We start from the raw sequence: 12,857 nt of genomic DNA on the forward strand, positions 1-12,857 counted from the left end.
CTTTGGTCTTTGCTAATCTTAACAACTCCAATACTTGAGGTGCCCAAAAGAATCTTCTTAGTTATGGACCTTCTGAAGTTTTCACCGAATTGGCTCAGGGCCCCATGCAGAAAAAGTGCCAGTGGCTTCGGGCTTCAGCCTGGGCTCTGGCAGCATCCCAGAGATCCAAAAGCATCCAAAAGCCACAGAAAATGGAGGGCATTTGTAGTATTTCACAACATGGCACCGGGGTACTAGTGCAATGTTTATTATTTAGGGCTCCTAAATGAATCTTCTCAATTGTGGATTTGCTCGGTGCCCTGCGGAGGAACACTAGACTCTGGTGTCATGGCTCTGGCAGCATCCTAAAGCCCGTCCTCCAAAAGCCACACAAAATGTAGGGCATTTGTAGTATTTCACAACATGGCGCCTGGGTACTAGTGCAAAGTTTGGCGCCCTCAGGTGGATCTTCTAAATCTTGCAGCAACTCAGATTTTTTTGATAGCATTGCACAAAGTAACAATGAGAGCAGGAATAATGGACTGGGAATGGCATTGAGTACCTCAGGAGAAATATACCCTACAAGAAACATAGGTCCTATGTTCTCCGGGTGGGAGAACGCGGATTCCCAGCCAATACACCAAGAAATGCAGCCTTATTGGAGTTCACTGATTGGGTCTGCGTTGCTCCGGGACAGGAGGAAGGAAGCCGAATGACACTGAGGTTGATTCAAAGAAGAAAGAGTTTATTCTGCTCTCCGGATAGCAGAAGGCATTTGCGTGATCAAGTCCACAGCAAGTCCAAAGAAATGACAAGTTTCATGCAGTATATATATTCTCCAGGCACCCTCTCCCTCCTTCCCATGTAAACCCAACCACATCAGCCTATGTACACAGGTTGACATCATATATGTTCTTGCTCTGGTATTCTTAACCATAAAAGGGAATTCCTTCCTGTACTTCTGACCATAAAAGGATCTTCCTCTTCCTACTCTTATCTTGGGGGGGAGAGGTCATGCGGCAGGGTTGTGGTAAGATAAGACCTAGAGTGTCATCTCTGTTCCACTTTAGAGTGGACAAGGTCACTCTTATCATCACAAGCTGATAAAGGAGAGAGCTTTGTTTATGCAGCTGTGTTCTTGCTATGTCTTTGCTCAACAGCTCAAGTTTTACGCATTTTAGAGTGCTCTCTTGGAGAAAGAAAGAAAGGGGGGCTTGAGTCAGTTTTAAACTTACTGCACAGAAACCCGTTCCTTCACTACAGGCCATGTATTATATCATGTATGAGGTTCTGCTACTTGAACAGGTGTGGAAAGGGACAGACTGAAATGAACATCCTCCATAAACACAGGTCAGAAATGAAAAGAGCACACAAAAGGGGAGAAGGGAGGAAAGAGGTTTACACAATTTTTATGGGCTGGGCAGCAACATGGGAAGTTTTGGGAGGTGAGACGAAAAGAGCTTCCTGCTCTTGCAGTGTTAGGTGGGATAGGAAGTAAATAAATAAATTTTAGAAAAAGCACCCTTTTTCTAAAATTAAACCCATTTAAGTAATTAATAGCATAGACATCAAAGGTTAGGTGAGATAATGTTCTCTTATAGACATGAGTGAGACACAGAGGGAGGAAATAAGCTTAAACTGCAGGGCAACGTTTATTTTTATTAACTCAGAAGTAACTGATCCATGTTCCTATTTCCACTAGCTGCACTTCCAAGCAATCCCCACCTGGGGGCAGCGTTAAGGATGATGGTATGATGATCTGACATGGGAATGTTTGTTTATGTTGAATGGCTGTGTATTTTTAGCATGGGGTTTTTCCTTTGGCAATAGCACATATATGGGTGGCTGACTGTGAGCCACATGAGAGAGGTACTGCAGATCCTGTTGTGACTGTGATTCAATTTAACTGGTGTTTTTACTGCTGCTGAGAGAGACTCCTCAGTGTGATCTGTCTGAAGTGTGATCCGTCAGAAGTAAGACCCCTAAAGATTAATAGGGAGAAACTGGAGGATGAGATTGTAAATATATTCTTCTGAATTACATGTTTATGAAAGTAAAGTTGGGGGGGTTAACAAAAAGATTTTGGACGTTGTGTATCATCAAAAATTATTCTTTATATATATACACAACAGGCAGCAGCCCTTCAGAAGGAGGGGTTGGGGTCTTCAGGATACAAGTTGAAATGGATATCCTGCTCTTGCAGTGCTTGGAGGTGTGAAATAAATAAATAAGTGGAGAGCAGAGGAAACCCATCCTCTGTTCATTTATCCCATGCACAAACACACCTGCCCCCAGAGCCCTCATGCTGCCCTACCATGAAATCAAGGGACTGTGGTGATCTTAATATACCCTGGCTCTAGGGAAGCTACAGGGCTCTGGCAGGGGCTTTGAGCCCTCCTGCCCAGCGTCCTGTAGCCTTCTGTCTTTAGGCAGGTGTGCCACAGCTCCAGCTGCATCCCAGAGCTCTTCAACCACCCAAAAAATGGAGAAATGGGGAAGCACTTTGGTCTTTGTAATCTTAACAAGATTAATATTTGGGGCTCCTAAACAAATCTCAATTGTGGATTTGCTCGGTGCCCTGCGGAGGAAAACTAGACTCTGGTGTCATGGCTCTGGTAGCATCCTAGAGCCCACCCTCCAAAAGCCACACAAAATGTAGGGCATTTGTAATATTTCACAACATGGCGCCAGGTACTAGTGCAATGTTTGGTGCCCTCAGGTGGACCTTCTTAGTTTTGCAACACCTCAGATTTTTGGATGTGTGAAATGGCATTGCCTATATAACCATGAGAACTGCAATAATGGACTGGAAACAGTGTTAAGTACCTCAGGAGGAATACACCCTACAAGAAATGCAGGTCTTTCTGACTATGTATTATATAATGAGGTTCTTCTAATTGAACAGGCATGGAGATGAGCATCCTACATAAACAGAGGTCCAAAACTCATCAAGCTGCAACTAGGGCTGGGCGATGTCTGGCTTCCGACATTGTGATATGTTTCCAGCTAAACATTGTAATATACTGATATAACACCATGTCTGAAATAAGGATGGAACAATGTAGAGGCGAATGGAATAATGTCTGCAAATACTATGGCTTAGGGGTTGAAAACATATACATTATTATATATATTGAACGTATTATTACGCTGTTATTTTATATACAGATAATTTTAAAATTAGCATGCTTTCTCTAGAATTCAGCCTGTAGAAGTAATTAGTAGCATAGATGCCAAAGGTAAGGTGAGAGATGGCTCCCTAAATAACAAGACACAGGCAGACAGAAGGGGAGAAGGGAGGAAAGAGGCTTAAACAGCAGGGCAATTATTATTATTATTATTATCATTATTATTATTATTATTATTTAACTCAGAAGCAAATAACCCCACTTCATTTTTCCAGTAGCTGTGCTTTCAAGCAAGTCCCAGCATAGTCGGCTTGGCATGTGACGCAGAGGAGGACATGGGTGTAGCCAGGATTTATTTTATAGTGGTCAAGTTTTATGTTGGAGGGGCAACTGAGTTATCTGCGATGCAATTGGTCAGTTAGTTAAGTATTTGTATTTATTTACTTGATTTAGAGGGGGAGGCTTCCCTTTGCCCATAGAGGAGTGTGTGTAAATAAATAAATGGAGAGCAAAGGAAACAAAGTCTCCATTTATTTATCCCCCCCCCCAGACATAAATACAGACACCTGCACAAAGATGTAATGACATAAGGTTAACCTGGCTTTAGGATGGCAGACAAAACGGACAGACTTTGGTTTGCGTCCACCAAATGAATCTTCTCATTCATGAACCTTCTCAATTTTGTGCCGCTGCAGTGCCCAGTGCCCTGAGTAGGAAAACTGCGCAGCACCACTTTGGCTGTGGGAAGGAAGCTCCCTGGCTCTGGCAGGGTCCTAGAGCCCTTCCCGCCTTCCCAAAGCTGGACAAGCACTTGCTAGACTTCCAGCTTAAGGAAGGCGGGGCCTGGGCTCTGGCATCATTCCAGAGCCCGCCCTCCAAAAGCCACACAAAATGGACACAGTTTGTAATCTTTCACAAAATGGCACCAGAGTGTTTGATGTTTGGTGCCCCCATGTGGATCATCTCAGTTTTGCAGCACTTCAGATTTTTGTATATGTGAAATAGCATTGCACTATTACAATGAGAATAGGAAAAATGGATTGGGAACAACATTAGGTACCTCAGGAGGAATGTACCTTAGAAGAAAAACATGTCCTACAGGCCATGTATTCTATCATATATGAGGTTCTGCTGTTTCAAAAGACATGGAGATGGACCAACTGCAATGAGCATCCTACATAAACCCTTGTGCCCAGGGTCCTAGAGCCCTTTCCTCCTCCTGGCTTTGTGAGTGTGCTCTATGTGAGGCTGTCAGAGCCTTAGCACCGCCTTCCCCGACACCAGGTAAACCTTATGCTGAAGGAATGGGTTTCCCAAAACCCCAAAACTGACTGTGCAGGCAGTTTTAAACTGCACCAAAATCCCTATTTTTCCTTAGCTAAAATGCATAAACTTGAGCCTTGAGCAAATCCATAACAAGAACAAAGCTCTCTCCCTTATCAGTCTGTGGCGGCAATGAGTGACCTTGCCAAGTTCCAGTACAGCAGGGATGATGCATGTGTGCCTTATCTTATATGCTGACCACAAAGACGCGCAGACCCACGTCTGGGAATAACACCAGAGTGTGTTCTCGGAAATGGTGACCTCTGCCTCCAAGATAAGTGTAAGAACAGGAATACCCTTTTATGGTCAGGAGTGCAGGAAGGAAATCCCTTTTATGGTTAAGAGTGCCGGAGCAGGAACATCTGTGATGTCAACCTGCGTGTACAAGCTGACGTGCCTGGGGAAGGGGGAGAGGTGCCTGGAGGATGTATATACTGCATGACACTTGTCATTTCTTTGGACTTGCTGTGGACTTGATCACGCAAGTGCCTTCTGCTATCCGGAGAGCAGAATAAACTCTTTCTTTGAACCAACTGGGTGTCATTTGACTTCCTTCCTCCTGTCCCGGAGCAACGCAGACCCACTCGGTGAACTCCAATAAGGCTACAATGCTTATACTACATTTTTTCAATTTGCCTTGAGAAAGTCTTTAAACCTCTTTTGTTGACCACCAGCATTACGCTTTCCATTTTCAAGTTCAGAATATAGTAGTTGCTTTGGAAGACAATAATCAGGCATCCGAACAACATGACCAGTCCAACGAAGCTGATGTTGAAGAATCATTGCTTCTTGTGGATCCAGAATTGGCTTCCACAGTCACCTACGGACAGATCATGTTCATGGAAGACAATTTTACTAAGAGTGATCATCAAAGAAGAAGAAGAAACCTTATGCAATTGCATGTTTACACACGTGTGGGGTGGAGGTGGGAGGAATTAAAAAATGGAAAGTGGGTTTCCTCTGCTCTCCATTTATTTATTTACTCTCCTCCCTCCTGGCACCACAAAAGCAGGAAGTCCTTTCTGCACTGCCTCCAAAAACCCAAGTTGCTCTCCAGCCCTGGCTTTTGAACGGCTGCTGCCCCCAGCTGAAACTTGCTTGGAAGTGCAGCTAGTGGAAAAAATATACTGGGATTTATTTTTTTAATCTCTGAGTTAAAAAATAGAAACAAACCCTGTGCCTACACTGCATCTCCCTCATGTCTATTTATTCCCTGACCTTTGATATCTATTCAACCAATTACTTCTACAGGTTTTGTTTTAGAGAAAGCATGCTAATTAAAAAATCATCTGTATATAATAAAACTCTTAACAATATTTTGTAGATAAGAATTTATATGATTTAGACCTCTAAGTTATAGCAGTTGCCCGGACATTACCCGAGGTGACATAAAATTGAGAAGATCCATAACTGAGAAAATGAAAGGGGGGCGCAAGGGGTCTGGGATGACGCCGGAGCCCTGGCACTGTCCAGCTTTGGGAAGGAGTGAAGGGCTCTAGGACCCTGCCAGAGCCAGGGAGCTTCCGTCCCACAGCCAGTGTGTTAACAGCTTTCCTTCACAGGGTGCTGAGCCGCGGTAGAGCAAAATTGAGAAGAATTGAAAATATTCATTTGAGGGTGCCAAACAGTGGCCTTGTTAAAATTACCAAAGTCCGGTCATTTTATCCACATCCGTCTTTGGGAGCAGGGAGCAAAGGTTCTGGGATGCTGCTTTTGAGTTAAAAGAATTAAACTGTTGTCCTGTTATTTAAGTCTCTTTCCTCCCTTCTCCCCTGCATCTGTCTGTTTCTCCTTCATGTCTATTAGGAGACTTTCTCTCATCTTTGCCTTCGATATCTGTGCTACAGGTTTTAGAGTTTTAGGAAAGGTGTGATACTTTAAACAATATCTGAATATAGCTGAAGAATCTTGTTAAACAGGTTAAAGCATTAGCAGGGTTGGAGTAAATTCAGCAGTTTAAAGTATATAAAGATATGATGAGGAGGGAGGAGAACAAAACCTATAGAGTAATCAGAATCAGAATGCAGCCATAGTGGGTAAATATATAGAACCACGGAAGTGTGGGGGGAAGGAAGTCAATGATCATGACTGCATGGGCAAAAATGTTCCTCTTTAACCAGATCTTTGGCTGATTGATATCCAATGCCCTTTTAAAATGTGTTTGGGGAGTGTGGGTTTATTGGGTTGCTTTATTTTGTGTTTTTTTATTTTGGGTTTGTGTTGTAACTACCCTGAGACCTTGCAGGTATAGGGCAGTATACAGATTTTAACAACAACAACAATGGCAGCCTGGTTTGTCACTGTGAGAACAGGATGCTGGACAAGATCGGTCCTTTGACCTTGTCCAGCATGACACTTCTAATGATGGGAAGACCATTGAAGGCTTTCTAGGGTAAGAAATTTGGGCAGGAAGTCAGTTTAGGAGGGATTTCCAGATTAACAAGAGAGATGATGAGTGCAATGTCATGTTGGTCCTTCCCCCTCCCCCCATTTTTTTTCTTGTTTCTTAAAGAGTAGTTTAAACTGCATCTCAGCACTCACGAATGCAGCATCGCTCTCATTATGTCATTTTAGATTAAAATTGAACTCCCAATCCACCTCCATCAAAAGCATCACCTGCTTTTCACCTTCTATCATGTCAGCTGCGAAATTAACACAAAGGGGACAGCAAAAAAGCAGGATGCCGTGGAGACAACAGGTAGGCTCACAACTTGAACCCGCGCCTTTGTTCTCCCCACCTCCCACCCAAGCAGTCTGTGTTTGGTAGATCCAGGAAGCATGAGGTGTGTCAGAAAGGAGTTGTCCTATCCATTCCATGGACCACCACCACCATTTGTCAAGTGCCCGTCTCTTTGTTTCAGTTTCACATACTACAAGACTGGATACCTGCCCTCCTGTTCCTCACCTGTCTTTCTAGTGTGCAGGTGGTTAGCTTAAAACTGGGCCATGTATTTTAGGCATTGGGAAAAGCAAAATCTGAAATGATTCTTAGAAATAGCTGTGTCTTGCCAAGCAAAAATGTGTTAGTTACCCTATTATTGCCTCCCCTCACCTTACAAGATGACATTTTTTGACAGAGTGTCTCAGCAAAGACTGTGTAAGCATAGCAGTCATGGGATAAGAGGATAGGTCATCCTGTGTATCAGGAACCGATCACGAAACAGCAAGCAGAGAGGGGGAATGAGTGGATAGTTCATGTAGAAAGTGGAGTCCCCCCACAGACAGATACCGTATTTTTCGCACCATAGGACGCACTTTTTCCCTCCTAAAAAGCAAGGGAAAATGTGTGTGCATCCTATGGAGCGAATGCAGGCTTTCGCTGAAGCCTGGAGAGTGAGAGGGGTCGGTGCGCACCGACCCCTCTCGCTCTCCAGGCTTCAGGAAGCTATCCGCTAGCCGTGGGAGACCCAGCTCTCCCACCGCTAGCGGAGCGCTGCATTAATCCCGAAGCTTGGGGCGTGCGGAGCTCAGCGTGCCCCAAGCTTCTGGGTGCCGGAAAGGTCTCCACTAGCCGTGGGAGAGCCCCGCGACATCGCGCGGCTCTCCCACGGCTAGCGGACCGCTGCGCTAATCCAGAAGCTTGGGGCGTGCGGAGCACAGCGCGCCCCAAGCTTCTGGGTGCCGGCAAGGTCTCGCTAGCCCTAGGAGAGCCACGCGACGTCGCGGGGCTCTCCCAGGGCTAGCGAAGCGCCGCGCTAATCCCGAAGCTTGGGGCGTGCGGAGCTCAGCGCACCCCAAGCTTCTGGGTGCCGGCAAGGTCTCACTAGCCCTGGGAGAGCCCCGCGACGTCGCGGGGCTCTCCCAGGGCTAGCGAAGCGCCGCGCTAATCCCGAAGCTTGGGGCGTGCGGAGCTCAGCGCGCCCCAAGCTTCTGGGCGCCAGCAAGGGCTAGCGGAGACCTTGCCGGCGCCCAGAAGCTTGGGGCGCGCTGAGCTCCGCACGCCCCAAGCTTCGGGATTAGCGCTCCGCTAGCCGTGTCTAGGCTGCGGATAGCAGCCTGCTTCCCGGAGCGTTGGGCGCCCTGAAAGCAGAGCTCCAGGCGCTTCGGGAACACATCTGCAGCGTGGGGAGCCTTGCAGGAATTCCCCACAGGGCTCCCCACGCTGCGGATAAGCCTGCTGCCTGGCGGGTGGGGCGCCCTGAAGCAGAGCGCCCTGAAGCACCAGGCAGACATCCGCAGAGTGGGGAGCCTTGCAGGAGTTCCCCGCAGGGCTCCCCACGCTGCGGATAGTAGCCTGCCGCCCGGCGGGTGGGGCACCCTGAAGCAGAGCACCCCGTGCGCCAGGCAGACATCAGCCAGCCCCACAAGCTCGGGGGACAGCAGGGAGGCGCAGCGCCACTATCCCGCTGTTCCTCGACCTGGTTCAGTTTCCCTGACCTGCTTTTGGGGGGGAAATAAAGGGGGGGATTTCCTTTATTTCCCCCCCCAAAAAACTAGGTGCGTCCTATGGTCCGGTGCGTCCAATCGTGCGAAAAATACGGTACTTTCCAAGCATTCATAAATGATCAAGTTAGAGGTGAACAGTGAGGTGACCAAGTTTGCTGATGACACCCAGTTGTTGAGGGTGGTTAAAACAAACAGAGATCTCAAGGAGCTCAAAAAGGACCCTCTCCAAGCTAAGTGAATGGGTGATGAAAGGGCAAATGCAATTCCATTTTAGCAAATTAAAAGAAGGGAAAAAATGGGTTTGTTTCCAGTAACATATAAGTGATTCCCAAAGCAAGTTCATGATCATGATTCTACCTACATGCTAAAAAGGATGCTTACACAGCTGTGTGCATTGCTGTCTCTGCAGTTGGGTTTACTTGGCTGCCTTTGCTGAAGGATGGCCGGATCATCACCTCTGAGCAGCACTTGCCTGTTTCAGCCAATCTGCCAGCAGGCTACCTGAGTGTCGGGGATTCTGAGGCTCGAAAGGTAGGAAGACCTAATAAGTGAATCTGAGGGCGTGGACTGGATTTTACCTTTGCTGATATGCTGTGTGTCTTCCATGCACCTAAGAAGGTACACCAAATGAGCTTGCAAATGATGTGGTGTGCAATTCATCATCTGAGGACATCGCCATTCCTTTTTAAAGCAAGATTCAAACTCTCTGTGTCCTGCTCATTAGGATCCCATCCCCTCAGACACTCCCCCCCCTCAATCAACTGAAAATTTGCGCAAGCAGAATGCATTAGGTAAAGCCAAGGCAAAAACTTAATTTGTATAATTATTCTGACCAGAAATCATTCAGACTTCTTAACTGCAGGATTAGGGGTGCTGGGTTTTTGTTGTTGTTCAAAACGCACGTTATAACATGATGGTCCAAGTGAGGGGCACCTCAATCATTAATACAATTTGATGTCTGCCTTTGTGAATGGACCTGCAGTGGAGGTTCAGTCATTGCAACAACCGGGACCCTAAACTTATAGTAGTAGTAGTAGTAGTAGTAGTATGAATAATATTGTAGTGCCAAGTTACCATATTTTTCGCCCTATAGGAAGCACTTTTCCCCCTCCAAAAATGAAGGGGAAATGTGTGTGCGTCCTATGGGGTGAATGCAGGCTTTCGCTGAAGCCTGGAGAGCGAGAGGGGTGGGTGCGCTTCAGGAAGCTCTGCGCAACCCTGCGTGAGCTCAGCGTGTCCAGGCTTCGTGCAGCTCTCTGCAAGCCGTGGGAGCCTGGTGCCGGGCTCCTGTGGCTTGCGGAGAGTTGCCTGCATGCTGAAGCCTGGGCGTGCTGAGCTCAGCGTGTCCAGGCTTCGCGCAGCTCTCCGCAAGCCGCGGGAGCCCGGCGCCAGGCTCCCATGGCTTGCGGAGAGCTGCCTGTTCTGGGGGCTGGGGTCGGGGGAAGCTCGGCCTTCCCCAGCCCTGCGCCTGGGGGGGGAATAAAAATTTTCCCCTTTATTTCCCCCCCAAAAAACTAGGTGCGCCTTATGGGACAGTGCGTCCTATAGGGTGAAAAATACAGTACTCACTTAGCAGTATACTCAATCCACTGGCACTATTGAGGGGGCTGACATCTGATGTCATGCATCATGTCACAGAACGCACTGATGTAGCACACATCATGTTGTGCAACACACTGATGTGGTATGCCACATCGCCACTCAATATTGACGGGGCCTGGCGCCCTCCTAGGAACCTCGGGTGGCGGTAGGGGGGGGAGAGCTGCAGCCCTCCCTAGCTGGCACAGCTGGTGCCCGCTGACAATAATTTCGCAAGAGAATGCATGAGCAGGTTGCTAATAACTTCGTGGTGCAATAGACAGCAGAATCTGTCATGCAACAAATGCAGCAGTTGCATTGGAGCCCACTGTTGCATAGTATTAAAACTCACCCATCTGCTAGCACTAACAGGCAGAGGTGGATGGATACAAGCAAACAGGAGGCTCGTCTCAGCTCCCCTAGGTCCTACCCCTTTTGTGGGAAACTGCAATCTCTGAAGAGGCCAGCCCTCCGGCCTGAAGAGTGAAGGCAGTAATTCTGTACCCCATGGACTACCCACAGATTTTTGGATCCAAAATCTACTGAAAAAGATTGAGATACCAAACTACAGTTTGAGGATTGCGCCAAATTCTCCCCGCCACCAACACTTTCTTTCAATCTTCTTTCTGAATTTTGTGCATGAAGATGACTTTTTTATACTTTTTCATGCCTGGCTGAGCAAAGCTGCCTTGCGAGGTGAACTGAACCTCTTTAGCCAAATTCAAACGTGACACTTTCTCCTCTTCTCTCTCCCGCCCTCACTTTTGTTGCAGCCAAGTATTGAAGTTAAATGGGTTGATGGGGCAAAGGCTCTCTTCAAGATCAAGCTCCATTTGGAGTCAACCATTTACACCCAAGTAAGTGCAACTCAGTCTTTGCTTGATGGGTTCTTTTTTTAAAAAAAAATGAAGGATCCATAACCATTCTAAGGGTAGCTATTGAAAATGAAGTGGCATTTTTTCCATCTTATAAGGCTTGGGTGGGAAAATTCCACATTTAGCCCTTGGGGTGCTCTGGAGGCCACAGCTCCACAAGCCACCTATCCTCCACAGGCCATCCCCCTTCCCTCAGCCTTGGCAGGAACGACAACAATAGTTCCTCTCTTGCCTGCCTGCCTGGAGAGATGTATGCCATCTAGTGTGCTTAGGAGCCTCCAAACCTTTGTGAGGCTGGACGGCATTCCATCTGAATAGCCTTCTCTGCATTCCTTCAGGGTGGTTTAATCATATTAGTCCATTTCTGTAGACCAATAAAATGCCAAGTACACTGTAGTGGGTTGGAGGCAGTCATGCTTCTGTGCACCAGTTGCTGGGAATCACAGGTGGGCAGGGTACTTTTGGGTTTCCCATAGTCATCTTGGCTGGCCAAGATGTTCTGAGATGTTTCCTTCAAAGCATAGGAACATAGGAAGCTGAGTCACTGGTCTATCTAGCTCAATGCTGTCTACTCTGCCTGGCAGTGGCTTCTAGGGTTTCAGGCAGGGGACATTCCCAGTCCTCCCTGGAGATGCCACAGGGGATTAAACCCAGAGGCCTTCTACAGGCAAAGCACATGCTGTACCATTGAACTATGGCCCTTCCTCTGCAGAGGAACACAGGAAGCTCCCTTATACTGAGTCACAAGATTCGCCCATCTAGATCTGTGCCATCCACACTGGCTGGCATTGGCTTTTCAGAGTTTCAGGCAGGGGACATTCTCAGCCCTACCTAGAGATGTCACTGGGGATTGAACCCGGTACCTTTGCCATGCAAGGCGGATGCTCTGCTACTGAGCCACGGCCCTTCCCTTGGGCAATTGCCACTTTGAGGTGGCATGGGAGATGCCACTGTATGCCCCGTAGGCTCCGTCAAGAACCATCTGCCATGTCTGAAGGCTGCTGGTCTTGGGTGAAAATCAGTGGGATGAATAAGGCACAAGAGAAGGCTGTGAACTGAGCTTCTCTGTTCCTTTCAGGATCTCCACCTCCATAAATTCTTCCAGTATTGCCAGATGATTCAAGCAGGTGCCAAAGAAGTCCCAGGAGAACTTGTTAAATATCTCAAGGTGAGCTGGAACGGTTCCTCTGGCCCGTCCATGAGCACCCAACACTAACGGGGTCCCCCTCCTGCAGAATGTGGATGTGCGCTTCAATCTGGGTTCTAGCTTATCGTTGATTTTAATTATTTTTGAATTTTTTAAATAGTCCTGCTCTTTTTCCCTGGCAATTTCATTTTTTCCCCATATACCGCTTTGTGGTTTGTTTGTTTGTTTGTTTGTTTGTTTGCTTGCTTGCTTGCTTGCTTGCTTGCTTGTTCACTGTCAAGTGGTACATAACTTTTGTGAAATAAAAATAAAGTACCTATTTTATTATATTCATTTGCCCAGGCTTTTACTGTACTCTGCCACTGCTGAATTTCTGTTTTTATCTGTTTTCATAATACTAGTTTTACTGGTTTATTAATGTTGTGAACCTGTGTGTATGAC

At 47.0% G+C, this 12,857-nt stretch overlaps 1 protein-coding gene across 6 annotated transcripts in view; it reads left to right on the top strand.

The window, feature by feature from the left end:
- DOCK11 (dedicator of cytokinesis 11) overlaps positions 1-12,857 on the top strand; it is a 144,138-nt gene that overhangs the window by 76,988 nt on the left and 54,293 nt on the right. For all 6 annotated transcript variants that reach the window (XR_013391387.1, XM_077922590.1, XM_077922589.1 and 3 more), the window contains 4 exons: positions 7,005-7,128; positions 9,226-9,347; positions 11,168-11,251; positions 12,348-12,437. Coding sequence is in view for 5 of the 6 variants with exons in the window: in XM_077922590.1 (XP_077778716.1) it covers positions 7,005-7,128; positions 9,226-9,347; positions 11,168-11,251; positions 12,348-12,437 (420 nt within the window). In the remaining variant the exon portion in view is untranslated. The remainder of the gene's footprint in view (positions 1-7,004; positions 7,129-9,225; positions 9,348-11,167; positions 11,252-12,347; positions 12,438-12,857) is intronic.

Source organism: Podarcis muralis, chromosome Z (genome assembly GCF_964188315.1).
Source record: "Podarcis muralis chromosome Z, rPodMur119.hap1.1, whole genome shotgun sequence".
NCBI lineage: Eukaryota > Metazoa > Chordata > Lepidosauria > Squamata > Lacertidae > Podarcis > Podarcis muralis.